Source organism: Chanos chanos, chromosome 1, assembly GCF_902362185.1.
Source record: "Chanos chanos chromosome 1, fChaCha1.1, whole genome shotgun sequence".
Lineage (NCBI taxonomy): Eukaryota > Metazoa > Chordata > Actinopteri > Gonorynchiformes > Chanidae > Chanos > Chanos chanos.
The window spans coordinates 56,521,294-56,546,293 of NC_044495.1; the positions used below are offsets into that span (position 1 = coordinate 56,521,294).

The 25,000-nt window shown below is 45.6% G+C and overlaps 1 protein-coding gene across 1 annotated transcript in view; it reads left to right on the plus strand.

Moving 5' to 3' along the window:
• The window catches only part of ncor2 (nuclear receptor corepressor 2), an 86,698-nt gene that overhangs the window by 29,617 nt on the left and 32,081 nt on the right, over positions 1-25,000 (plus strand). The window contains exons 4-15 of the mRNA XM_030768380.1: positions 1,190-1,367; positions 2,141-2,146; positions 8,634-8,816; positions 12,522-12,635; positions 16,570-16,626; positions 18,256-18,308; positions 20,290-20,356; positions 21,298-21,470; positions 21,981-22,071; positions 22,955-23,133; positions 24,373-24,427; positions 24,532-24,630. Of these exons, the coding sequence (XP_030624240.1) occupies positions 1,190-1,367; positions 2,141-2,146; positions 8,634-8,816; positions 12,522-12,635; positions 16,570-16,626; positions 18,256-18,308; positions 20,290-20,356; positions 21,298-21,470; positions 21,981-22,071; positions 22,955-23,133; positions 24,373-24,427; positions 24,532-24,630 (1,255 nt within the window). The remainder of the gene's footprint in view (positions 1-1,189; positions 1,368-2,140; positions 2,147-8,633; positions 8,817-12,521; positions 12,636-16,569; positions 16,627-18,255; positions 18,309-20,289; positions 20,357-21,297; positions 21,471-21,980; positions 22,072-22,954; positions 23,134-24,372; positions 24,428-24,531; positions 24,631-25,000) is intronic.

The window sequence follows — 25,000 nt, forward strand, 5'->3', positions numbered from 1 at the left end:
CCATTTATCAGTCAGGGGTAGTGCTGAGACAGCTCCACACCACATGGGCCCTAACGTACACATTCTGCTGACTGGCAAAGTGTCCTTCAGTCGCGTTCTTTAATGCCCCTCTGCTTATGTTACATCCCATTCGTTTTAATCCTCCACATCAGGCTGATTTCACCCCGTGTCCTAAAAGCAACTCCCGCAATCATAGCACGCGACTTTTTCATTCGCATTTTTAGAGCAAATTGATCCTTTTTTTTTTTTTTTTTCTCCTTCTCTCCTTTTTTGTTTCTTTCCCCATCGTCCCAGGCCGTTTCATATGACGCCTCTCTCTCTCCGCTCTCTGGCCACAAGCTGATGTAAAAGCACACCGACATGTGCTAAGCTTGCTTCATGCCCCGTTGCTATGTGTAACTGTGTATCGCCATGGAAACGGCTTGATATTATCTGCGATGTGGCCACTCCCGGCCCATAGCCAAGGCTTTGTGAAATATCTGCTGAGGTCCTGTATCATCCTGTCATGATTACAGCAGTATCTACTCACAAAGCAGTGTGGGCTGATAGCATGGCATAACAGACCAATTTACATAACTAATGTTCTGATCTGTGACACACTAAATGTTTATTTGTGTAGTTTTTTTTTTTGGTGTATTATAATATTTTCTCTTCAGGAAAAACTGCATCCATATGTGTCTTGAGTCTGTTTTAAAAGATGTACGTACACTCAAGGTTACATCTGTGCTGGAATCTTTAAGGAGGACAGAGGGGGAAAAACTGTGTTTTTTTTTTTTTTTTAAATCATGACAGAACAGCAGGTTGTACATTTTTACGCAGTGATGATATCTTATTTGATATTCTGTTGGATGACACTTTGCTCCCTTATAGAGGAAAAGAAAAGGAAAATATGGAAAACTGATGTATGGCAGACTCTGCCTCTTTATGCTTTGGTAATCCTATATAAAGAATGCAGGAACTGTGTGGTATTGAAATGGAATCTTAATTACAGCTGTCTGTTTGGCTGGTGTATTATTTGTGTGGGAGCACTTTTATTCCATTGTAAAAAGATAATGAGTACGAGTGTCCACGTTGTCACTCTGATTCAGTTTTTTTTTTTTTTTGGAGTTTGGATTGGCAGTTTATCAGTCAAACGGTTCAGTTATGTCACCCGAGTCTCACCTCTCTCTTCTCGTTTCATTTCACACAGAGGTCAGGAGCCGCACATCCGATATGATCACATCTACCTGCCCGAGCACAGCGGCCAATCGGAGATGGAGTACTCCGAGATGAAACGCCCACGGCTGGAGTTGGGGGCGGAGACTCTGATGCGTCACTCCGCCCACCGCCCTCCTCTTTCCCTGGGCACGACGGAGGACATGGCAAAGGTCAGTCAGTGTTTACATTTGTGATAACCGGAGCTGGAAAACGTGCTCCTATCTCCAGCGGTGTCATTTTCCCCTTATACAACCCACTAATACACTGGCCTAATTGTTATAGCCTGTCAATCAGCATTTACTTGGCTTAAGGTCATTTCTCTTGGCCTTGTTTTCTTCTCTTTCAGGGGTCCGTTTAAGACTTGTCTTCTTTTCAGTACTTTAGTATTTGCATTCAGTGGCGCTAAATAATCTGAACGTGATCATTTTGTGAGAGAAATGACAGGGCACTATGTGTTCACTGGTTAGTTGGTAGATCTTACGTCGACAGGTTTGTGCTATGAAATGACCAGCTGTGTAGAGATGAGCGCATGCTTGGTCCAGGCTCTATAATTAAACCCTTTTTCTCACTTGGACTACCTTCCCCATCTCTTTGACTTTATAGAATTAGTCAGACATCATACTGAGCCAAACATGTGTTGTTGTTGTTGTTGATGTTGTTGTTGTTTGCCCGGGCAGAGGAGCAGAAGTGAACAGACAGTTGTGGTCCACTGGGACAGAGCTGATCCTGATTGGGATGTTTGGCAGTGAGGCACAGTTTCACCAGGCTCTCTGTGTCGACCTGCTGCGCACAGAGAGCACACAGCAGCTGGAGAGCAAACCCTTCCCTCGCTCCACAAGTCCACATCAAACCCTACTGTATTATGAGGCCCCAGTACTGTTAGACTCCTAAGCGTTATTCAGTAGCTAATCCCTGAGCCCATACACTCTGCCTCTATGAAAAGCAACATGTCTGTTCCCATTTAACTGCTGTTTCCATCAGGGAAGCCAGCCTGATTAGAGGAAAAACAGTGTCATTTTATACAGCTCAGTCATGCAGCGGCGAACAGCAAAGAAGAGTGTCTGAAGGGCACGTAAAGGCTGGAGAAGTTGAAATGTGGGGTTTTTTTTTGTTTTTTTTTTGAGTGTATTTTAACAGGAAAATCTTGTATGATCACCCATGTCCTTGTACGTCATAAAAAGGCTTGTGAAAGGTGCTACACTGCTACGTTCTGCACTCAGAGAGAGAGAGAGTGTGTGTGTGTGTGTGTGTGTGTGTGTGTGTGTGTGTGTGTGTATGATTGTGTGTGTGTGTGTGTGAGATTGTGTGTATGTGTATATATAATTGTGTGATTGTGTGTGTGTGTGTGTGTGTGTGTGTGTGTATATTTGTTTGTGTGTATGTGTGTGTGTGTGTGTATGTGTGTATATAATTGTGTGGTTGTGTGTGGCGTGGTGTAACGGTAAGTGGCAGTGGCAGATGTTTGGAATAATAACTCGTGTACCGCTGTTGCCTATGAGGGCTCTTCTTTTCTAGGTCAGGGGCTCCGAAGAGGGGAGCCGTGTGCGTGCGTGCGTGCGTGCATGCGTGCGTGTGTGTGTATGTGTGTGTGTGTGTGTGTGTGTGTGTGTGCGTGTGTGTGTATGGATTTGCAGCAGTATCAGCGTGTCATGTGTAAGACACAGTCTGTCCTCTTCCCCCCCCCCCCTCATGCAGAGCAGGTGTCTCTGTATTCTCAGGCTTTTACGATAGCAGCAGTAACACAGACACTACACTGTGTTTCTGTCACAGCGGATTCTCAGTGACTGACTCCTGCACTGGCACGGAGTGAGAGAGGACAGAACCTGTATCAGGCTAAAGGAAACCCAGCCAGCTTGTGTTGGCATCTGTGCCCTACAGAGAGAGAGAGAGAGAGAGAGAGAGAGGGAGAGGGAGAATCCCCTGCTGCACAGAGTTCTTGGTTCTCTCTCCCCATGCAAAAACAAAAAGTGTACTGTAAGAATCCTGACCCTTCATTTTAGAGAGGCAGAACATCATAGATGTAAGCTATAACAAAACTGGCTACTAATATTGTCCTTAAATCAAAAAGTGGTTATTAGCCTGCATTGTTGATAAAGGTGGCTGATGTTTTCTCTGTTAGTGGTGTGTGTGTGTATGTGTGTGTGTTGGGTTTTAAATTAATGCCTGCTATAGGGTGTGCCTTTTGAAGGACATTGTGAACCCACTGAAACTCTCACCCATGCCACTGCCTTAGCAAATGTGTGTGTGTACGCGTGTGTGTGTACGCGTGTGTGTGTACGCGTGTGTGTGTACGCGTGTGTGTGTACGCGTGTGTGTATGCGTGCGTGTGTGTATGCGCGTGTGTGCGCATGCATGTATGTGCATTTTCCTCGTTTAAGGTCACGGTGTGGTTTTTTTTGTGTGTTCTAGTGTGAAGGGCACTGTGATCACACCTTAAGGTGTGTGTGTGTGTGTGTGTGTTTGAGAGAGTGTGAATGTGTGTGTGTGTGTGTATGAGAGAAAGTGTGTGTGTGTGTGTGTGTGTGTGTGTGTTCGTGCATTCCTCCGTTAAGGTCACTGTTCTCACACCCTATAGTCAGTGTTGTCATGTTGAGTGCTGGTGTCTTCCCCCCCTGAGGCAGAGGGCTGTATTTATAGCACTCATGACAGCAGCAACAGTCCAGAAGAGTCCTCTCTCCACGGCATGCTCCCCTGCACTTTCTATCTGCATGCATGACTGTGTGTGCATGTTTACCCGCACTGGGGGTGTGTGAGTGTGTGTGTAGCAGTTGGCTGTGTTGAGGAAAGGACTTGTGTGTGTGTGTGTGTGTGTGTGTGTGCAGCTTTAATTAATAAATGATGAGACTGACCTACATAAAACAAGACGACGAAGATGAAACTATTGGCAACAGAGATTAAACTGAGGAAAGAAAGCACCGTGTTTGTTTTTTCCTTAACAACATCCACCTCTTCATATAGCCCCCCTCCCCCAAACCCCCCCCTCAGTGTATGTGTGTGGGAAGAGGCCTCTTATAAACCAGACAGATGACACAGGGACTAAAAGTAGAAAACACACACAGAGAGAAAAATCTGTGAGGAAATATGAGGGAACTGTAGGCTTCTGTGTGTACTGACAGCTGTTAGCTCCATTATATAAACCCCCTCGCAGGAGATCAGCCTTTCACAGAGAGGGACTGATGCACAGAGTGAAAGACAGGAGGATTTGGGGATTGAAAGAGGCAAAGGGCAAACGTTGAAAGACAGGAAGGACAGTGTAGCAAGAGAGAGAGGGGAGAGATACTGCACTGGTACAGTCCATCTCAGGCTGTTGCTGAGTCCAGACAGATTGTTAAAAAAAAAAAAAAAAGCCCTGTTATTTCTCAGAGGAGTTAAGAATCACTCTGCAGCGAGTAGAGTCTTCTCCTGGACACACCCACCCAGAGATATTCCTCGGAACCAAAACATATCCAGCACATCTCTCCGTGCTTTTGGCTGTACAGTGAGTTAATATGCCCCGTAAGGATCATGTCTCGCTCAGGTGCTGTCACGAGAAGACATTATTATGATTATCAGTTTGTCTCGGGCGTGTCGCGGCCGCCTCATCCCCAGGGACGGCCGTCATTGTTCCCTGGACTCGCTCGACCTCACCTTTACACTCGCTGCAGCATCAACGCTGACGCTTTTTTTTTTTTTTCCCCTCCGTTCGGTCACACGCATGTCTTACCGTCAGGATAAGTCACACGCACGAATCAGACCGGACGCACATGCACACCTGCATGTGGGCCGGTGCGGTCCCATCCGTCAGCGTCTCTGATGGAGGCTGATAGGACCCCGATAAATTCCACACGCGCTGTACGGGTGACAGATTCTCTACGCCGCGTCTCCTTCTCACAAAGGCCCGTGGAGGTACCGTCACTCTCCCCTGCGACTCCGTCAGCACGCGCAACTTAGCATTGACCTCTAATGATGGGGGAAAGATGCTATTTATAGTCATTCTGTCCATTTCTCCACTGCAGCGTGTGCGTACCTGTTTGTTTGCGCATGTGCGTTTGTGCGTGTGCAGTTGCGTTTGTGCGATTGCGTTGTGTATGTTTGTGTGTTTGTGTGTTTGTGTGCGTGTGCGTGCGTGCATGCGTGTGTGCGCGCGTGTGTGTAAGCAAGCATATTTTTTTTCCCCCTCTCCCCCACTTGTGGTCTTCACTCCACACTTGTTAGTCAGTGGTGTTTTGCAGTGTGGCAGTAGACTGCAGTGTTTAGTCAGTGAGAAGACAATGAAGGCTTGTTCTGTTCCATCTGCCTTTCTGGTAGCTCACAGTGTTTCAGGCCTGCCCATGTGTGCTTCAGCCAAACAACGTCAGAACATGTGCACTGCATGTCTGCACACACACAGACACACATACACATATATACACACACACACACACACACACACGCACAGAAACACACACACATGCACAGACAGAGAGCTCAAGCAGACACACATGCACACGCACATATATTTACACACAGGAGAGAGAGAGACAGTATATGTTCAGAGATATGTTTGGAGACATATCAAATATTGTGAGAGCACAGTGCATAGTTTAGTAACACATGCACGATGTAAAGTATGTTATGCTGTAAACTAAGCAATGTAATGTTGAGGCTAAGTGGATTGTTTTGTTGGTTTGGTGTTGGATAATGTGCAGGATTCCTTAGATAAGGAAGAGTGTCAGACAGCTGAATACATGCATACCATTCAAATGAGAGGAGGAATATATCAGTTTAAATGAGTCAGAGTGCAGGAGGGAGGAGGACAGAGGAAGGGAAGAGAAAGAGAGAGAGAGAGAGAGAGGGAAAATGAGAGAATGTTACTGACAAGTTGCTATCTTTTTTTTCTAGCTTCCTGCTGCGTTGAAGGGACAGTCATCTATAGAAGTCGACATTACACACGCACGCACACACACACACACACACACACACACACACACACACACAGATATTCCAATTTGACAGCAGAATTATAACATTGCCATGCCTCTGTACTCACCGATCGCAGTGCAGAACACACATGCTCTTGTCAGAGGAACTGATTTAAAAAAAAAAAAAAATCCTGCTCATCTCTTAGGATGACAAGACACAGCAGGGTTTCATAAGCCTTAATATTCAATAAGGAGGATGTGTGTGTGTTCTAGTTGTTGTGTTTGTGGCTTTCTCACTTTAGTTCAGTTTGAAAATGCCTGCTTTACTGACAACTCAACTCTGTGTTTCTGTCTCTCTCTGTGAGGACACACGGGTGTAAGAAAGGATGAGTTTGTACACACGTGTGGGCGTTGTTTTTCTTTTCATCACATTAAGTCCTTCAAAGCATGCTAATTTAACCACAGCGTTAGGCACTAAGCGTCCACATGATCGGTGGCTTTCTGACATAGAAAGTAAAGGTTAGTGGTGTTTACTGAGGAGCGTGAGCCTAATAACATATGTGTGTGTGTGTGTGTGTGTGTATGAAGTACACACGCACCCTGCAAATGTGTGTCTAGCACCTTCTGCAGCGAGATCTGTCGGGTTCTCACATACACACACGTACCCGTTGACTCACTTTGGAACTAAGGCGCTTTGAAAAGGTTACCTTTCAAACGCTCGCTTGTCTGAGCTAGCAGGTGCTGTAGTGTGCACACGTTCGCGTGTGTACCTGAGTGTGTTTGCGCAATAATAATAATAATAATAAAAGATATGCCCGCGCACCACGCGGTGGATTTGAGCTGCACAGACATCATACATCATTCATCCCATCGGTGTGTGTGTGTGTGAGCCAAAGTCTATAGCAGATAAAGTTATATAAATGTATGTGTAAGAGATGAAGAGGAATGTGGGTGGAGTGTGTGTGTGTGTGTGTGTGTGTGTGTGTGTTTAGAGGTAAAGTATAACGTGACAGCCAAGCTTTTAATATGAGCAATGCATTCCAACAGTGTGAGCTGTAGATCTGTCCTCTGCTCCAGACACCTTTACCCCAGATACACACACATATACACACACACATACACGCCCACCTCTTTAAACTGCTTCTGTTCTGAAACTTGTGTCAGCATGATAACATCAGACATCAGAGTGAGTGTGTGTTTTTTTTTTTTTTTTCTTTCTTTCTTTCTAGCGTGTGTGTATTCAAAGGTCACAGGTGTCATTTCTCAGCATTTGTCCTTGTGGGTTTAAAATATAAGTGAATACACACACATACACACACACACACACACTCGCACTTAAAAAAAAAAAAAAGTGAGTCTTTGACGGATTCCTCTTAAGATTCCCTCGTGACTAAGAGTAGGCAAGCCTGGCTTAAAAGCAGTTGTCCTTGAATCAGCCTGTGTTCAAGTGTTTGCTGAGCTAGGAGATGTAGCTTTTTACATCGATCCCTGGATCAAACTCCCCCTCCCCCATCTCTCTCTCTCTTTCTCTCTCTCTCTCTCTCTCTCTCTCTCTTTCTTTCTCTTTCTCCCCGTCTCTCTGATTTTCTGTGAAAACGGGCATAGTGACAGGATTTCACAGAAGGACTAAGTCCTGACTGAAGTTCGAAGTAGCTTTAGGAACACAACACCAATTAGTGGAACATGTTTTCAAATCCGGCAGGCCCCTAAAAGTGTCCTTGGCTTTCTTTCTTTTTTTCTTTCTTTCTTTCTTCTACTCTTTCTTTCTTTCTTTCTTTCTTTCTTTCTTTCTTTCTTTCTCCCATGATGTTGGCCACACACAGACTGCATGTAGTTTTTGTGTGCCCGTATGTACACACACCACTCTCTCTCACACACACACACACACACGCACACGCACACACACATAAAGGGAAGCATGTGTGATGCGTGTCAAGTAGAAGAGGCGATTCCACACCCATAGGCAGTGGACTGGGTAGATGGTGATAGGAACAGGGGCTCTGGGCTTCATGCATTCACCACAGACCTCCCACACGGATGGTTCCCTGACTAATGTCCACTGCCTGCTGTTCCTGATCACACCGCACCAAGGGCGACGCGACCCTGATGAGTCTCCAGAATGCCATCACTCAGATCACAGTAGACCAGTAACACACCCAGACCTAAAACTTTTGGTTTGCTCATCAGAGCATCAGTGTCCCAGCACCTGCATGGAGAGAGTTTGTGTACAGATGCGAGTGGGCGTGGTTTACTTTACCAGAGCAGACGGAGGCAGAGTCTTTGGGCAGGGCTGTAGTTTTAGGTCAGTGCACTATCACGTCTGTCTGAGCCCTAATGGTGATGATGAGTGTAGCATAAACTGCTGTAGGTTAGTGCATGACTTCACTGTCTCAGGACGTGAGGTTTTGCCCTGTTCTTTCCCTAGAGACTGAATCCAGAATATGGAATCAACACTCACTCTCTCTCTCTCTCTCTCTCCCTCTCTCTCCCTCTCTCTCCCTCTCTCTCCCTCTCTCTCTCTCTCTCTCTCTCTCTCTCTCTCTCTCTCTCTCTCAGGAGAGGAGCAGTTCCATGGGCAAAATCGAGCCCATCTCCCCAGTGAGCCCGGTTCAGATCGAACCAGATCTGGACCTGGTTCCCGCACGGTTCTCCAAGGAAGAACTCATCCAGAACATGGACCGCGTAGACCGTGAGATCACAATGGTGGAACAGCAGATCTGCAAACTTCGCAAGAAACAGGTAAACCATCCAATTCCACCAACACACATAGCAGCAATGCAGGGCATGATGTACGCCTCAGTGCAGGTGCTCTAGATTTCAGCAGGTATATGTACTTTATTTGAATAGGAAAAAAAGAAAAGAGTGAAAAAAAAGGAAATGTGAAGTCTCGTAACGGTGGCTCGTCTATTGAGAGATCTTCGCTTTTCTATGTTTGGAATACCACAGTAGACTTTCAGAGCAGCGCGTGCACCATCTTTAGAACCACACGCCAAAACAAGACTGCTGACGAAAAAGAGAAAAAATTCTCACAGATTTTTTTTTGTTTGTTTATTCTTATTTTGGAGTGGGGGCGCAGAGTGGTGTTCAGTTTGGCCTCGGTGATGACGTGTTAGTAATACATCAGAGTTTAGGACTGACCAGAAACGGCGCACAAATACAGCGATGACCGTGCTGTGAAGTGTTTATGTGCTGCGCAAGTACCCCCCCCCCCCCCCCCCCTTGAGCTCCCAGTCCTGTTAGTGGTAGTAAATGGCAGCGAGTGTGTTTGTCTTGCAGTAGTGTGATTATTGCCAGCTTATAGCCTCACTCAGCATGTCTCAAAGCCACCACACGCCCCACACAATTACACAGGAAACCCACCCTCCCTCTCTCCCTCCCTCTCTCCCTCTCCCCATTTTTCTCCCTCCTTCCGCCTCTCTCTTCTGTTTTTTCTTTTTTTTTTTTTGGGGGTGTGGGGGGTGGGGGTGGGGGGCTAAATAAGAGTGCCCACAGAGAACTGGCAGATTCTGGAGATTCTCTCTCTCTCTCTCTCTCTCTCTCTCTCTCTCCCTTTCTCTCTCTCTCTCTCATGGCTTTTTTTGAATCTCAGGTCAGAGGTCTTTCTGTTAGCAGCGTGCTGTTTACTTGTTTACAGCGTTTGGGTTTTTTTTATTTGCGGACTGTTTACACCCCTGTCAGTCGTGTGGGTGATTTTTATTCTCTCTGTGTGCTCTGGACATCCTCATTCTGTTTACTCTGTATGCAGTAAACCAGACTCCCCCAGTTTTACTGAGCTTTTGGAACCAACCCAAAGCGCATTTCCATAAATCTAAGCCACCTGCACTGTGTGGAATGGTCCACTGTGGGAGGGTGTGTGTGTGGGGGGGGGGGGGGGGGGTGGAGAGAGAGAGGAGAGAGAGGATTGGAGAGTGAAATGGGGGTGGGGGTGGGGGGTGGTATTCTGAATGGTTTTGAGAGTAAGCTGTGCCACCAAAAAAAATAAATCTTCCCCCTGTTTTTCCTCCTCCTGCCGCACTCTGTTTTTATAGCCAAGTTTTCATTTTCTTCTTCTTCTGTCTTTTTTTTCTTTTTTTTTTTCGGCGGCTTAGAAACGCACAACGCCATCCTTCTGTCCATCCTTCCATCCATTCTTCCTTCCCTCAATCCCTTGCTCTCTCATCATCTCACTTCCTCCCCCTCTCTCTCCCTCTCTCTCTCTCTCTCTCTCCCTCCCTCTCTCTCTCTCTCTCTCTCTCTCTCCTTCCCTCAGGTCCTCCCCAAGCATTAAAACATCTGGGCAATTAACTGGGGGTGGTAAGCCTCTACTTAAAGAGAGGAGGAGACAAGCACAGAGAGAGTCAGATTACTGTGTGTGTGTGTGTGTGTGTGTGTGTGTGTGTGTGTGTGTGTCACTCTACTGGACGTTTCGTTTATTTTTCTCATGTCTCAGTCAGTGTTGGGCTGTAGGAGTACCACTGTTATTCCTGCTCAGTTACCCATATACACACATACACACACACACACACACACACACACACATTCATGCAAGCATATACATACCTGTAAACCCATGCACACACTGTCACACACAAACACACTAGCCTGTTCTCTGGAGGGGCCCAGATGGGTGTAATCTGTAGGTATGTGTTTATCTGTAAAAAAAAAAAAAAAAAAAAAAGAGAGAGAGAAAGAGTATGGAATTCTCTAAAGCCATAAGAGATTATTATGACACTATGTCATCTTTGTAAAATATGAGATGTGCATATGCATTACTGGATTTTCCACTTGTTTGTTTTGGAGGCTGTTTTTGGGCTGGATTTGAGAACATATCTCTTGTTAGCTGCTTGTTTTGACTGTTGCCATGACAAATTCAGGTGCAGCATGGCAGGTTTGGTGAAGTTTGGAGTGGCAGGGCTGAGCAGACAGGCAGACTGAGGATCCATTTTTCAGATAACAGGGCTCTCATCATAAGGATGTGGACGCGTGTGTATTTAGAGGACGGCTGAGGAGTGAAAAGTTTCGAGGGACAGATCTCTCCAGAGTTTCATGCGTTTGATTCAATTAAAAAGGACAAAATTGCCTCGAACATCCCCAGTTGCTCAGTTTCCTTATCACACACTTGCAGAGCGGAGACACCCCACACACACACACACACGGTTGACTTCTGTCTTAGTAAGGACATGTGGTGATTTCCTTTCTTTTGTAACTCAACGGTGATGAGCTGGACCATGAATGTGTAATATTCTGGCCTGTTTTTCCAAGTACGTGGTTTAGTGACCAACTTGGATAAGTTAACTCAGAGCAGTTAGTAACTCAGTCTCCTAGCAAAACAAAGGCATAGGGCTCTTCCTTTAGGAGGTTTACTACTTATCTGAGTTAACTTAGCTGGGTTAGTCACTAAACCACTTACGTGGAATACTCCCCAGGTTCCCACAAGTGAAGTAGAGACAAACACAGTTGCACACAAACACGCACACACACACACACATTCTCTCTTTCTCTCTCTTACACACGCACAAAAGTGAGAATGAATAGAACATAGAGTGAGAGGGGGGATTTTTTTTTAGAGCAGTCATTGTGTTGTGTTTAGCCCATGTTATGGCAACCCATTCATTAGCCAAACCCTCAGGGGGAGCGGAGTAGGATTTAAGATGATGGCTCTTACTGTGTGTGGGTGTGTGTGTGTGTGTGTGTGTGTGTGCACGCCTATGCACTTAGCAATCAGTCACCAAGGTAACTCATCTCCCAGGAAACAGCAAAAGCTCTCAGCTCAAGCTCATTGAAGGTGTCAGAGCCTTACCACTGTTTTTCACCTCCACCGCCATCAGTCAGGTGGATTCTTTTGTCAAGGCCCTGTCCTTCTGATCCTCCTGAACACGCAGGCTGACACCCAGGTCAGCCTCGTTGGCCTTATGCTCGAAGGCACAGCCGCGGTTGACTTTGACCGGTCCACTTAACCGTCCCGTTTCTGGAACCCACTCATTTAGCTCTCGATCAAAACCTTGCTCTGCATCCTTTGCATTTGGATGGGTTTCAGTCAGCCCTCGCTCACCCGGCCTGATTTCAAAGAAAGCTGCAGCGGTAGTCAGGAGAGATACATGCATACTGTGGCTACAGTGTTTCTGAGTTCCCTGTTGAAAGGTCTGTGCACACAGACAAAGCTATTTTTGCCCCCTCTCTCTCTCTCTCTCTCTCTCTCTCTCTCTCTCTCTCTCTTTCACTCTCTCTCTGTCTCTCTCTCTTTCACTCTCCACCACAGACAGAGGAAGTACCTCAGGATTCCAGTCACGCTTTTACTCAGCGTTTGGCCACCTCAGCTTTGTTGGGTGTTCAGCAGGTCTTTTCGGGCCCTTTTTTTTTTTGTGTGTGTGTAGTGAGGGCTTGAGGAAGCCCACAGTGTGTTGGACCTTACTCATATTTTCTTTCTTCTTTTCTCTGTCTTTCTTCCTGCTTTTTTTTTTTCAGCAACAACTGGAAGAGGAGGCAGCAAAGCCTCAAGAACCTGAACGCTCCATCTCCCCTCCCCCCAGCGAGGCCAAACATCGAAGTCTGGTCCAGATCATCTACGACGAGAACAGGGTGAGAACCGATGCACGCACACACACACACGCACGCACACACACACGCACACACACACACACACACACACACTTCCACCCATATGCACAAACACAGAGAATCGCATCTCGAGAAAAATACAGCCATCCAGGCATCATGTAGAGAAGAGTAAGGAATTCATATTGTGATAAAAATTGAGATTGTCAGTAGATGAATAAATAAGCCACATTAAAGCCTTAATACTAATTGTAAAAGGAATTAAGAGCAGAGTAGAAAACTATGATTTTGATTGTGAAAGCTGATTTCATGGTGGTTTGTACTGAGCTACACAGAAGGGGGTGACATGTATCAAATTTGGGTTCTGTTGTCTGCTGATCCAGGCTCAGTTTTAGCTTTTCACAGTCCTCATGAATTCAGAGCTGTAAAGAGCTGTAAGGTCCTCTTCCTAGTTCAGCTCTAATCTTAACCATCTCAGTCTAAGCTGATATAGTGTTTCTGTTGTATTTGATTCCTGATACATACAGTCCCTCTAGTGGAGGATTGCACCCAGTTTGGGGCAGAGCACACACTCAATACAGAGGCCGGAGTGAGAGAATTCCCATTCAACACTCCTACCCACAGACAGTCACTCGTGGGCATGTGTGTGTTTACTGCGTGAAGCCCAGTGTTTTCTGTACTTGGAATGTTTGTATTTGTTCCAGAACCTTAGTTCTTACTTCCATAGAGCAAACAGTGCAAACACTCCACACAGTTAAGCTGGTCTGCTTTTGTGGTCTGTATGTGTCTGCTGTGTTTAGAGACTGTGTGAAATGGAGAGCAATCTGAGACAGTGTAAATAAAGGGAACTGTAATTGGCTTTATAAGCATATAAACTGGGCTGTGTGGGTGTATGTGTGTGTGTGCATGCTGGTTCTTAGTACAGGATGTATGGTTGTGTGAGCTGACAGGCTGATTGGAGCTTAAGCTATGAATCATACACAGTTACACACGCCCTGTGAGCGCACGCACACGCGCACACACACACACACACACACAGAGACACGTGTGCATACACACAGCAGGGAGGTCACAGTGTGAATCCACTCTCACAAATAATGCATACAGATATATTCTGTGTACAGATCAGGTTGAATTAGTCTGAGCGCATCTTGTGTATGCTTTTTTGTGTGGTGAGGATATTACTGTTGTTGAGCAGTGTCAGTTTTTTTTGTGTATTTCTGTTTGTCTTCGTAGGTTTAGAGTGATGTAGTGTGTGTGTGTGTGTGTATGTTTGTGTAAAACAGCATGTGTAATTACCTCGGTGTCAGTAACAGTTTGACATTGACACGACTCCTGATGTACCTGTCACGTGTGTGCGCGCGAGTGTGTGTGTGTGTGTGTGTGTGTGTGTATCAGTATCCGTCAGTGTCACTGATCTGCTCAAGAGCCTCTACTCTGATTTCATGCCCTCCAGTGTACACACGCACACACGCACACACACACACACACACACACACACACACACACACTAACACACATAGTCTCACAAGACAAACTAATCCCACACATCCTCAGGGATCAAGCTCTCTTCCTGCCCCCCCCCCCCCCCCCCCCCCCCCCATGGCCGCTGCTGCACTGTGATCTGGACTAGCACCAGGCCCCTAACCATGACATCTCTGTTGCTGAGTCAGAGTGAGAAAGAGGAATCAGGTGTTTGAAACTGACCTTGAACACGGCCGTTAAATACAAACGTTTGAGTTATCTTGTAGGATTGCGTTATCTTCATAACTCCCCACTGCTGACTCTGTGTTAATCAGCACCAGACAGCCCAGTATTACCCCGTTCTTTACACACTGATTCATAATGATGCGTCATTTCCCAAACCACTTCTGATTCATGTCTCTGAAATGGTCGGAAACACCGCTGTGAAATGGCCGACCTCCTCATCCAGTCCTCATCTGAGAAAAGACTATTGAGGACTAGAGGGCACATTGTGGAGAAAGGCTTGGGCAGAAGGAATTAGGAGGAAAGCTAGACATCAGATGTCCCCTCACGTTGAGGTCTTAATGGCTTTTAATCCACCTAGAATCAGATCAACTGCTGCGCTCGTCTCTGCCACTAGGGGCGCAAGTGAGAACAGTTTTCTACTCTACAGATTGAGTTCAAGCCCTCAACAAACAAAATTCCTGCTGCTTCTCTGCTTCAATACGCGGTCTCATTTCTACCCGCATAGCACGCACGCACGTACGTTTTCAGCCAATCAGAACCGGCGGTAGGCGGGCAAAGCAAAGCCAACGCGTCTTTGTGCACATCTGACAAGGAAACTTCTCAGAAAAGAGAAAAGAACCAGGAGCGCTACGTATCATCCGTCTTTCACCATCCGTTTCTCGGCGACGACCGGAGGCCACCTGTTCCGCAGTTCTGATTCATGGCCTATTTTACAGTTCAGATGAAGTGGAGAGTGTTTGAGCACTCAGGCTTCAGCACAGTGGGAATGAAGAGTACCTAATTAAATCTCATTAAGTCAACCTCAAGCTAACGGCTCTCTGAGGTAACATTCTGCAGAGAGAGAGAGAGAGAGAGGGAGAGAAAGAGAGGATTGATGGATGAACATACACTGTGTAATCATAATGAGAGACTGAGAGTGGCTAAATGAATGAACAGGCGGAGAAACCTGACGGATGGGTTGGGTGTACAGAAAGAACCGTTGAGCGAATCGATGACTTGAAGCGTAGGACGATGGAGAGACACGACGAAAGAGGATGTTTGTGGGATGAACGTATTAATATCTCTTCCTCTCTCTCGTTTCTCCCTCATGAGAGATCCTTTTTTTTTTTTTTTTTTTTTTTTTAGGGGAACCCCATCTGTAGTTTCTCAGCAGAATTTCATTAAAAACTCTCTGTGAGTTTTGGGTAAAACTGTGAGCTTTGAGTAGTTGCAATTTTTTCTTCTTCTTCTTCTTTTTTTTTTTCCTTCTTTTATCTACAGCTTCTGTGCATCTGGCCACAGTCTTTTAGTAGAAGTAATAGTTTGAAAGAGTGAAAGTGAATTGAATTGGGTCAAGTGGTCATTTCCTCTGAATGTTGACATTGGAAAAGGACTGTATTTTTAGATGCACACGCACACACACACACTCACACACGCACGCGCGCACACACACACACACACACACCCCCCCATATGCACTCACACGGGTAATTCAGTGGTACTTACAGAGAATGAAGGGAGAATTGAAAACACAGGGGCTGTTGCTAAGGAGAGCTCACTCCATTAGCAAAGAAGAAAGGGGGAGAAATAAGAGCAATGAGAAGAGGAGGGAATGAAGGAGTGGAGGAGTATTTTAGGACGCTGTATCACGTGTGTGTGTGTGTGTGTGTGTGTGCTCTTCTTTTTGTATGTTTAGTGTTGAACTGTTTTCAGGTTGTTTATTGTGGTGTCGGGGTACTGTTTTTTGTGTGTTGTTTTTGCGCATGGTTCTGTATGTGGGTGTCAGTTCATCTCTCTTGCTGTCTGTCTGTCTGTCTTCCTCTGTCTCTCTCTCTCTGTCTTTTCTTTCTCTGCTTTTTCTTCACTGAAGTTTGTCGCTATAAGCAGAGAAGTTGCAGATACCTCCCTCTGTCTCATCTAATGGGATTACCACTCCAACCATAGTACTCTCTCTCTCTCTCTCTCTCTCTGTTTCTCTGTCTCTCCCTCCCTCTCCCTCTCTCTATCTCTCCCTCCCTCACTTGTACTATGAGAGGAGAGTACTCATTTCCCAGCAGTGAGGAGAGAGAGGTAGGTGGAGAGGGAGAGAGAGAGGGAGAGAGAGCGGAGCGTAGGTGATCTTATGTGCTGAAAGCTCTATTAATAGGCTGTCTGTTGTACATTTTTTGTGTTTGTGTGTGATGAGGCAAGCGGGGTACGTTGCCGTGGCGATGGGAAACGTGAGGCAGTGTTGTTGACGTGTGTGTGTGTGTTTGTGCATCCTGAACAGAAAAAAGCCGAGGAAGCTCACAGGATACTGGAGGGACTGGGACCGCGCGTGGAACTGGTGAGTTTCCAGAGCTCCTGTTCTCTTTTCCTCCTCCTCCTCCTCCTCCTCCCACCCTCCCCAAACTGCGCTCCATACATTCCTCCTGTCCCCTGTTTTCAGGAATCTGCTTTGTACATAGATGCCTGTTTTTCCCCTTTTTCTGTGTCTTTAATTTTTTTCTATGCCTTTTTTTTTTTTTTTACATTTATGTATTTGATTGGGTCTGCAGTGTCTTACAGAGAGAGACACTGTTTGCCAAATGCTCTGTAGTCTGTGTGCCAACATAGGTTTCTGTCACTTCCCTTTTCCTGCATGAAACAGGCCCCACAGATTCCCGTCATGCCGAAACAGACACAGAATCCTAACTCGTTAGGTCGATTTCAAATTAATAGTATCTACTCATAGTGTCTGAATAGAGCATGAGTATAATCATGTGCTATTGCTTTGGCTGTTCTTTGGAAGATAGAATGTGGTATTTGTTAATGTGTATTTATCTGATAACACCAAATGACTAAGAGCAGTGTCACCTGGTTATACCATCATGTTGTATTGTCTGTCACTCTCGCATTCTGCTGTCATCTGTCTGAATCATGAAATGGTCAGTATCTGACAACTGTTTGATTCAGCCCAGTTTTGGTTCGTCATCCAACGTGCTTCAGTGTTACTCATTATTAGTTAAAATGATAGTTCCCTCATGGTCCTCTTAGTCATAATTTACTTGACGGTTACACCGGAATGACAGAGATTGAGTTGACTCAAGTGCAGGAGCGCCTACTATCTGTACTGCCATATTCTGTCTTTAAGCTGTATGTGTGTGTGTGTTCATGTGTGTGTACGCGTGCGTGCGGTGTGTGTGACTGCCTTCTGTGACTCAGATAAGGCATAGTCAGCGGACAAGGTGGTTTTGAAAGTCCCATTTAAATGAGAGCCTCTGAATATATGATGTGAAAACACTAACATATGGTTTTTCCAGCTGCTCCGATCATAAAACTGCACCCCAGGATTTCAGAACATCTCTCTAGTGGTAGTCTGTTAGCTCTCTTCTCTTTCTCTCTCTCTCTCTTTCTCTGATAAGAGACAGTCCAATCAGGGTTTGTCTCTTCAGTGGGCCTTCAGAACTGTTCACTATTCTTTACCAAACTTCATCCTTTTCAATAGACGACAGACTCATCAGTGGTTGTTAGTGTCACCCTCCACTGTCAGTTCTGATACCAAGAAATCTGTTTCTTAGTGTAAGGAGTCTGTTTAATGCTAGGACAATTTGCTGTCGCTGTAACAGTAAGAGAAGTAATAGAATAAAAAAAAAAGAGAGATGAAATGCTTTTGTTCTTGTCTTTGTGGTATGGTGTAAGAGAGAACACAGTGACCTGCTGCTGTTAGTCAGATAGAAACAGAGTGAAAAGGGGAGCGGAGGTGAGACAGTTAAAGGGGGTTAGACAGTAAAGGTGTGCGTGTGCGTGTGCGTGTGTGTGTGTGTGTGTGTGTGTGTGTGTGTGTGTGTGTGTGTTGGATCCTCCAAGCATTGATGTGCCTTGATGTGACCGCAGTGTCTGTCTGAAACTGAACTCTGCCTCTTTCATCTCTCTCTCTTTCTCCCTCCCCCCCCCCCCCCTCTCTCTCTCTCTCTCTTTCTCTCTCCCTCTCCAGCCTCTCTATAACCAGCCGTCTGATACTAAGCAGTACCATGAGAATATAAAAATGTGAGTATGCCTCTCCTTTCCTCTTTGCTTACAGCTCCACACACCACAAAAATCACTTATTAGATGCACTGCACAAAGTCCTCACAAGTGGAGTTTTGCTTTTCAAGGCTACTGGTTTTAGCAGTCTTTGGTGTCATCTGTGGAACAGAGACAATTTGTCATCGTACCATGTGATCGGGGTGCATACGTCGCTTCTGGTGCTCTTATTTAGCGTCAACTGGAGCTGTAAGAAAGCATCTTAATATTCTCTTCAAGGCTGTTCACTCAGTCAGTTCTGAATGCCTGGAGCGGTACAGTCCTCTGATTCGATTTCTTTTGATTTTCTTTCTTTCTTTTTTTTTTTTTTGCTTTTCCGGTAGCATCGTAGGTTGAGTGTAATTAGTCACCAGGTGTGTGTGGGGTGTGCTTGTGTGTGTGTGTGAGAGAGAGAGAGAGAGAGGAGAATAAATTCCATAGCATGGCTTTGATCTATGACAATCAGAGCCTTTGTTCTCAGACGCGCTTATTAACCCAGGCACCAGCCATTGGTGATATAAAACATATAGATCTCATTTCCTCTCTGCCGTTAGAACAGCCAGACTTCTCAGAACATGCCAAATTACACACAGCTCCAGTAATATCGCTGCCAGCATTTTCATGCAGCAGTTAGTCGACGTAATAATGTAAGCTTGTGTAGATTATGCTGGTTTTGTTGATGGTGCTGTTTTATCTTGGCCTGTGTAGGTGTGTTTTGCTCCGTGTGTGTATGTGTGTGTGTTTGTGTGTGTATAGGTCATTGATGCTAGGCAGAGCGTGTTGAGGTTTGTTGGAGCTGAACGCAAAATAACAGGCTCTTTGACACACAGCAGCTTATCCAACAGCCCAGCCATCTGCTACACCCTTACAATGCCATCTCTGTGCACACACAGCTTTCTCTCTCTCTCTCTCTCTCTCTCTCTCTCTCTCTCTCACTTACTCACTCACTCACTCTCACTTTCACACAGGCTGCACCCATGCACACTGTAACCAAACTTGTATAAACCATAATCACTCTACATACACAGAGCATGCACAAGCAAGTCAGATGCACTTTTGCACACAAATATGCAGACACAGATATGTACAAATACACACACACACACACACATATATATACACTCCTCTGCCCTTGTTGCTGACCTGATTCCCCTGTAGATCAGTGGTAGGTAACTAAGTCCGAATAAGATTACATTAATCGTCAGCCGTGTGACCTCCACAGAGAGAGGTGAAGGGTCAGGGATTGTGCAGCGTGTGGAGCGGAACGATCTAAAGCTGATTAATGATGTGACCTTTTATCTCCTGCAAGTCCACTCTCCGCAAACATCTCCTCCCCTTCGGAACCCTCAGTCAGTTTCGGTCTGTCTCCCGGCCGCCCTGCTGGATGCAACCGTGACGATTTCCGTCGTTTTTGTTGGAAAAGGAGCGCAATCTCTGACTGTTGGTGTTTTTTTGAGATGACGGCGGTTTTCGCCTGCGTGTGTCTGGTCCTTTTCCCCCTTGCGTGATTAGCTCATAGCTAAAGAGTGGGAAGATTATACTCCCGTATCACCGCGCTGACTCTAACAAGCCTTTGAAGTTTGGCTCTAGTTTTTTGAGTAAGCTTTTTCGGTTTATGACACATTCTTCTTTGCGAAACACTGAGTCGTCATACTCGCTTTGAATTTTAAATGATGTTGCCACCTGCTGTAGAGTTCAGATGACTTGAAGTATCTATTTTTGTACCTCTGGTATTCCTGCGTTTATGTTTTGAGCTGATAAGAGAGAATATTAAGTAAATTTCTCGATCTAATTCATTCGTTCATATTCCAAGCAGATAAATGGAAATGTGTGTTGCTTCTGTTTATAATTTGAGTTTTATTACTCTGCTGTATCTGATTTTGAGGTCATTACGTATTTCCATTTTGACCAAACATCTGTGTGTGGGTGTGTGAAATAAGTCGGTTTCTCTTTTTCTTCTCTGTAGAAATCAGGCGATGAGGAAAAAACTCATCCTCTACTTCAAGAGGAGAAATCACGCTCGCAAGCAGTGGGTGAGTACAACACACACACACACACACACACACAGAGCACAGAGAGAGGAAGTCTTAGAGGAGAAGGAGCAGTTACTTTAAGCTGCGTGTCAGAACCGAAAAAAGAGAACGAGGTCACCTGGGTGTCTCTCATGGTCTCGCTTAATCTTACTCAAACTGTTTTTCTCTCGCTTCACTCCTAACTGCATCTCAGTCGAGTGCAGATTAAACGCGTTGGCTAGAGTTGCTCAACACGCCTGTGAAAGGTCAAGAAAAAGCCATCAGTTCGTCACAGTGACACGGCTTAGGTCTGGCCCACGTTCTGGACTGGGACAGAGCAGCTCAATCCACTTGGCCAGAGCTTTTTTTTTTTTTTTTTTTAAACTGCTTTCTGTGTGAAGCACTTTGATAAAGCCAAGTCTGAGTGGCGTCCAGTATTTTTAAAGTAATATCTGAATTCTTCTGAAGTCTATGAGGCTCTTAGTACAGCCAGGCAAGGGCTCACCAGTATAGTTTTCATTCTTTCTTTTTCTTTTTTTTTTTTCCAGCTCAGACCAACAGATTGTGAATATATAATTGCACTCATCTGTTTTTAAAAGCTGCCACAGATCCGTCATTACCTTCAACACAATACCAATCTAGAGTTTCACAGCTGTTTAGCCAAAGGCGCAGGAAAAACATCTTCTGCCAAAGGATTTGTCCTCAGAGATTGTGCGTGTGAATGAGATTGTATCTGTCCCTGTAAGTGACATTGTGTGTGTGTGTGAGTGTATGTGAGAGAGAGATCAATCTGGCTGAGAACAGTGGGTGGCTATAAATATCTGTAGGATCGATTGGCCAGACCTGGTGTCAGGATGAAGCCGTGCGTGCGTGCGTGCGTGCGAGTGTGACCTGACTATATGGGTGACGTGACTCTTCATTTGTGAATGCGAACGTATGAAGATCTCTGCGTGTCTAATTAGGAGCAGAAGTTCTGTCAGCGGTATGATCAGCTAATGGAGGCGTGGGAGAAGAAGGTGGAACGCATCGAGAACAACCCACGTCGACGAGCCAAAGAGAGCAAAGTACGAGAGTACTACGAGAAACAGTTCCCCGAAATCCGCAAACAGAGAGAGCTGCAGGAACGCATGCAGAAGTAAGAGTCGGACAGTCTCTGTGTGTGTGTGTGTGTGTGTGTGTGTGTGTGTGTGCATGTACTCTTCCGCTGGATGGGAGAGGTGTGTATGTGTCTGCAGAGTGTTGAATCATAAGGTGTTTGAGATACGTGCGACTTTTATGTGGTTCAACATCGAGAGAGAGAGAGAGAGAGAAATAGGTTTTGGTGTTGTGTTTTTGTGTGTGTGTGTGTGTGTGTGGGGCGGAGGAGGGTGTGTCATGTTTTTTGTGTGTGTATGTGTGTGTGTGTGTGTGAGAGGTGGGGGCGTGGAGGGGGGGGGGGGGTTACAGGCATTTGTCAGGTTGTTCCAGTATGTGTCTTCTGTGTACTCCTGGGTGGGGGAGACAGGTGCAGGTGTGTGTTTGTATGTATGTGTGTGATCACACTGTGTGTTTTCTCTCTCTCCAGCAGGGTGGGGGAGACAGGTGCAGGTGTGTGTTTGTATGTATGTATGTGTGTGATCACACTGTGTGTTTTCTCTCTCTCCAGCAGGGTGGGACAGCGTGGGGGGGGCTTGGCCTCGGCAGCGCGCAGTGAACATGAGGTCTCTGAAATCATCGATGGCATCTCTGAGCAGGAGGTGAGACACACACACACACACACACACACTCTCTTTCGCTTTCAGTCTTTATAAGGGTCACAGTGCAGGAAACACAGATTTGGTCTGGTGTGTGGGGGTGTATATGTTTGTGTGTTGTGTGACTGTGTGTCTGGGCAAGACACTATAAATACACAGAAACCCACACGTTCAAACGAACACACGCACACACACACACACACACACACACACACACACACAACCATACAATTTTACAGTCATTCTATATAGCAGCTTCTGTTGCACAACTGGGGAGGTTTTGTGGCTTATATGGTTCCCTTTTCCCTTCCAATGTACTATGACTCACACACACGCGCGCACACATGCACACACACTCACACGCACGCACGCACACACTCACACACACACACTCTCACACACGCACACGCACACGCACACACACAGGGGTAGTACTCATATACTAGTGGGGACTTCCCATTGACTTCCATTATCCTGTAACTAAAGAATACAAACCTATCCCTAACCCTAACCTTCACCAAAGAAATGTTTTGACACATTTTGTTTTCTCAGGAACAACAATATAGTTTAGAAAAACATTGTTCTCCTAGTGGGGACCAGCATTTTGGTCCCCGCAAGACAATTTTTTCAGATTGTGCTATCTTACTGGGGGCAAAAACATGGCACGCACGCACACACACACACACACACACACACACTCTAATTTGCACATAAAAGCCTGATTTTCTCTCTGCCTGATGTGCTCTCTGTAGTTCAGTAATTACACGTTTACACCTCACTCATTCGTTTACTAAACTTCAGTTCCTTCCTCTTTTTCTTATCTGTATCTCTTATTGTTTCTCTGTGTGTGTGTGTGTGTGTGTGTGTGCGTGCGTGCGTGTGTCAGAATTCGGAGAGGCAGATGCGTCAGCTGGCTGTAATTCCTCCCATGCTGTTTGATGCGGAGCAGCAGCGCATTAAGTTCATTAATATGAATGGACTGATGGACGATCCCATGAAGATCTATAAAGACAGACAGGTCATGAACATGTGGAGCGAACAGGAGAAAGACACCTTCCGTGAGAAGTAAGAGACCCTACACGTGTGTGTGTGTGTGTGTGTGTGTGTGTGTATGTTTGAATGTGTTTGTGTGCATGAATGAGAGAAAGAGACATGTTAACCCTCCTTGTGTGTAAGACTACATGCAGCCTTGACCACGAAAGACATAAATACACTTTTATTCAGACATACGTTTCTATGGTTCTTTGCCCAAGCACGTAGCGTGTGTGACATTTAAAGGAATCTGTCTGCAACTCTGAAGAGTAAACTTTGTAGCGTTTTTTTTTTCTTCTTTTTTTTTTCACTTTGACATATTTGGGCTAGAGTTGATAGAAGCCTGTTACTGTTGCGGCTTTGGCAAAACTAGTGTGTTACTATGGAAAGCGGCACAAACCCCTAACCCACAGTCTTTGACTGGGTCACAGATCAGTGCACTTCAGAGGTGACTGTGCACACAGCAGAAGAGCGTTCGCTCAGTCGTGAAGGCAGAGGCATCACCTCTTATCGCTCAGTGACAACACATTCAGGGCCACTTCAGCAGCGCAAAATTACACGACTGGTGCAGAACGACAAAACTGGTAGCTGCCCCCCCCCCGCATCTAACAGTTATTCATTCCTCAAACGAAAGTTCCTCATTCTATAGAAAGCACGAAGGGACCGTAATCGGACGCCGGGCCGGTCTGTCTGACGTGCGGTGGTTTTTTCGACAAATAAGTTTAATTTACATTTTAAGTTTCCGTCAGGTTTCGTTCGGAGGAAGGGCATGGAGCGTGTCTGTTCGTCGGCGTCAGAGCTCGTGTGTTTCAGAGAGACGCGACTCTAGCTTTTTTACCCGCACTGCGGTTCTTCACAGACACCCGGTGTCAAGGTCATCGAGGTCGACAGGAAAGGGAAGTAAAAGGCAGAGGGAGAAACATAAACGCACGAAAACTGCGCGCCGCGGTCCTCCGTGCTGAGCAAAACCGCTCTGCTCCACTGACGTACAACACGGTTCTGAAGTCCCCCTTTTTTTTTTTTTCCTTTGGAAGTTAGTAAAGTTTGTTGTTCGTAAATGATTTATCGAAGAGCTTGTATGTCAAACCGGCGTGCTCTGAAAACTTAATGCCGTTTTGTCCTTCTGCTCCGCACGCTCCCACGCCATCAAATTTCCCTCATGCGCAGGGTCTCCCATACATTTATGCAAGGGCATACATACCTCTGCATATGCATTTGTAATTTGCATTAAAAATGTATGTCTGATGGTCATTTTTCTCACTCCACCTATAGATTTATTCAGCACCCAAAGAACTTCGGCCTGATTGCCTCATTCTTAGAGAGAAAGGTAAGGAAAAAAAACAGATCCCTCAAACTATGTCTTTAACCAGTCCGTACTAATATGTCTGACTGCCACTGTGAATTGTGCTGATTATTGTTTGTTTGTTGTAGACGGTGGCTGAGTGTGTCCTGTTCTACTACTTGACTAAGAAGAACGAGAACTACAAAAACATCGTCCGCAGGAATTACCGACGAAGAGGCAGGAGCCAGGTACCCGCGCACACACACACACACACACACACACACTGATCACTTTTGTCTACCAAGACATACAGCATTATTTTTTTGTCCTCATCAATTCTCCAAAATTGAAGGTTGTCCTCTGTTCACCAACTAGCATTGTGAAAGCATGTTTTTCAGATGATCCATTGAATAATAATAAAAACAAAAATGTTAGTCGTGAGCCACTGCTGTGCGTAAACCAGATTCTTCCCCTGACTTTCACACGCATTAGCTAAACTTCTCAAACTAACAATTGAAGACAATTGCTGGAGACAGGTGGTCTGCGTAGCTATGGAGCCTCACAGGAAGCAGTAATGATACGGAATCATTACCCAGCAGTGGGTATCATCCATATCTA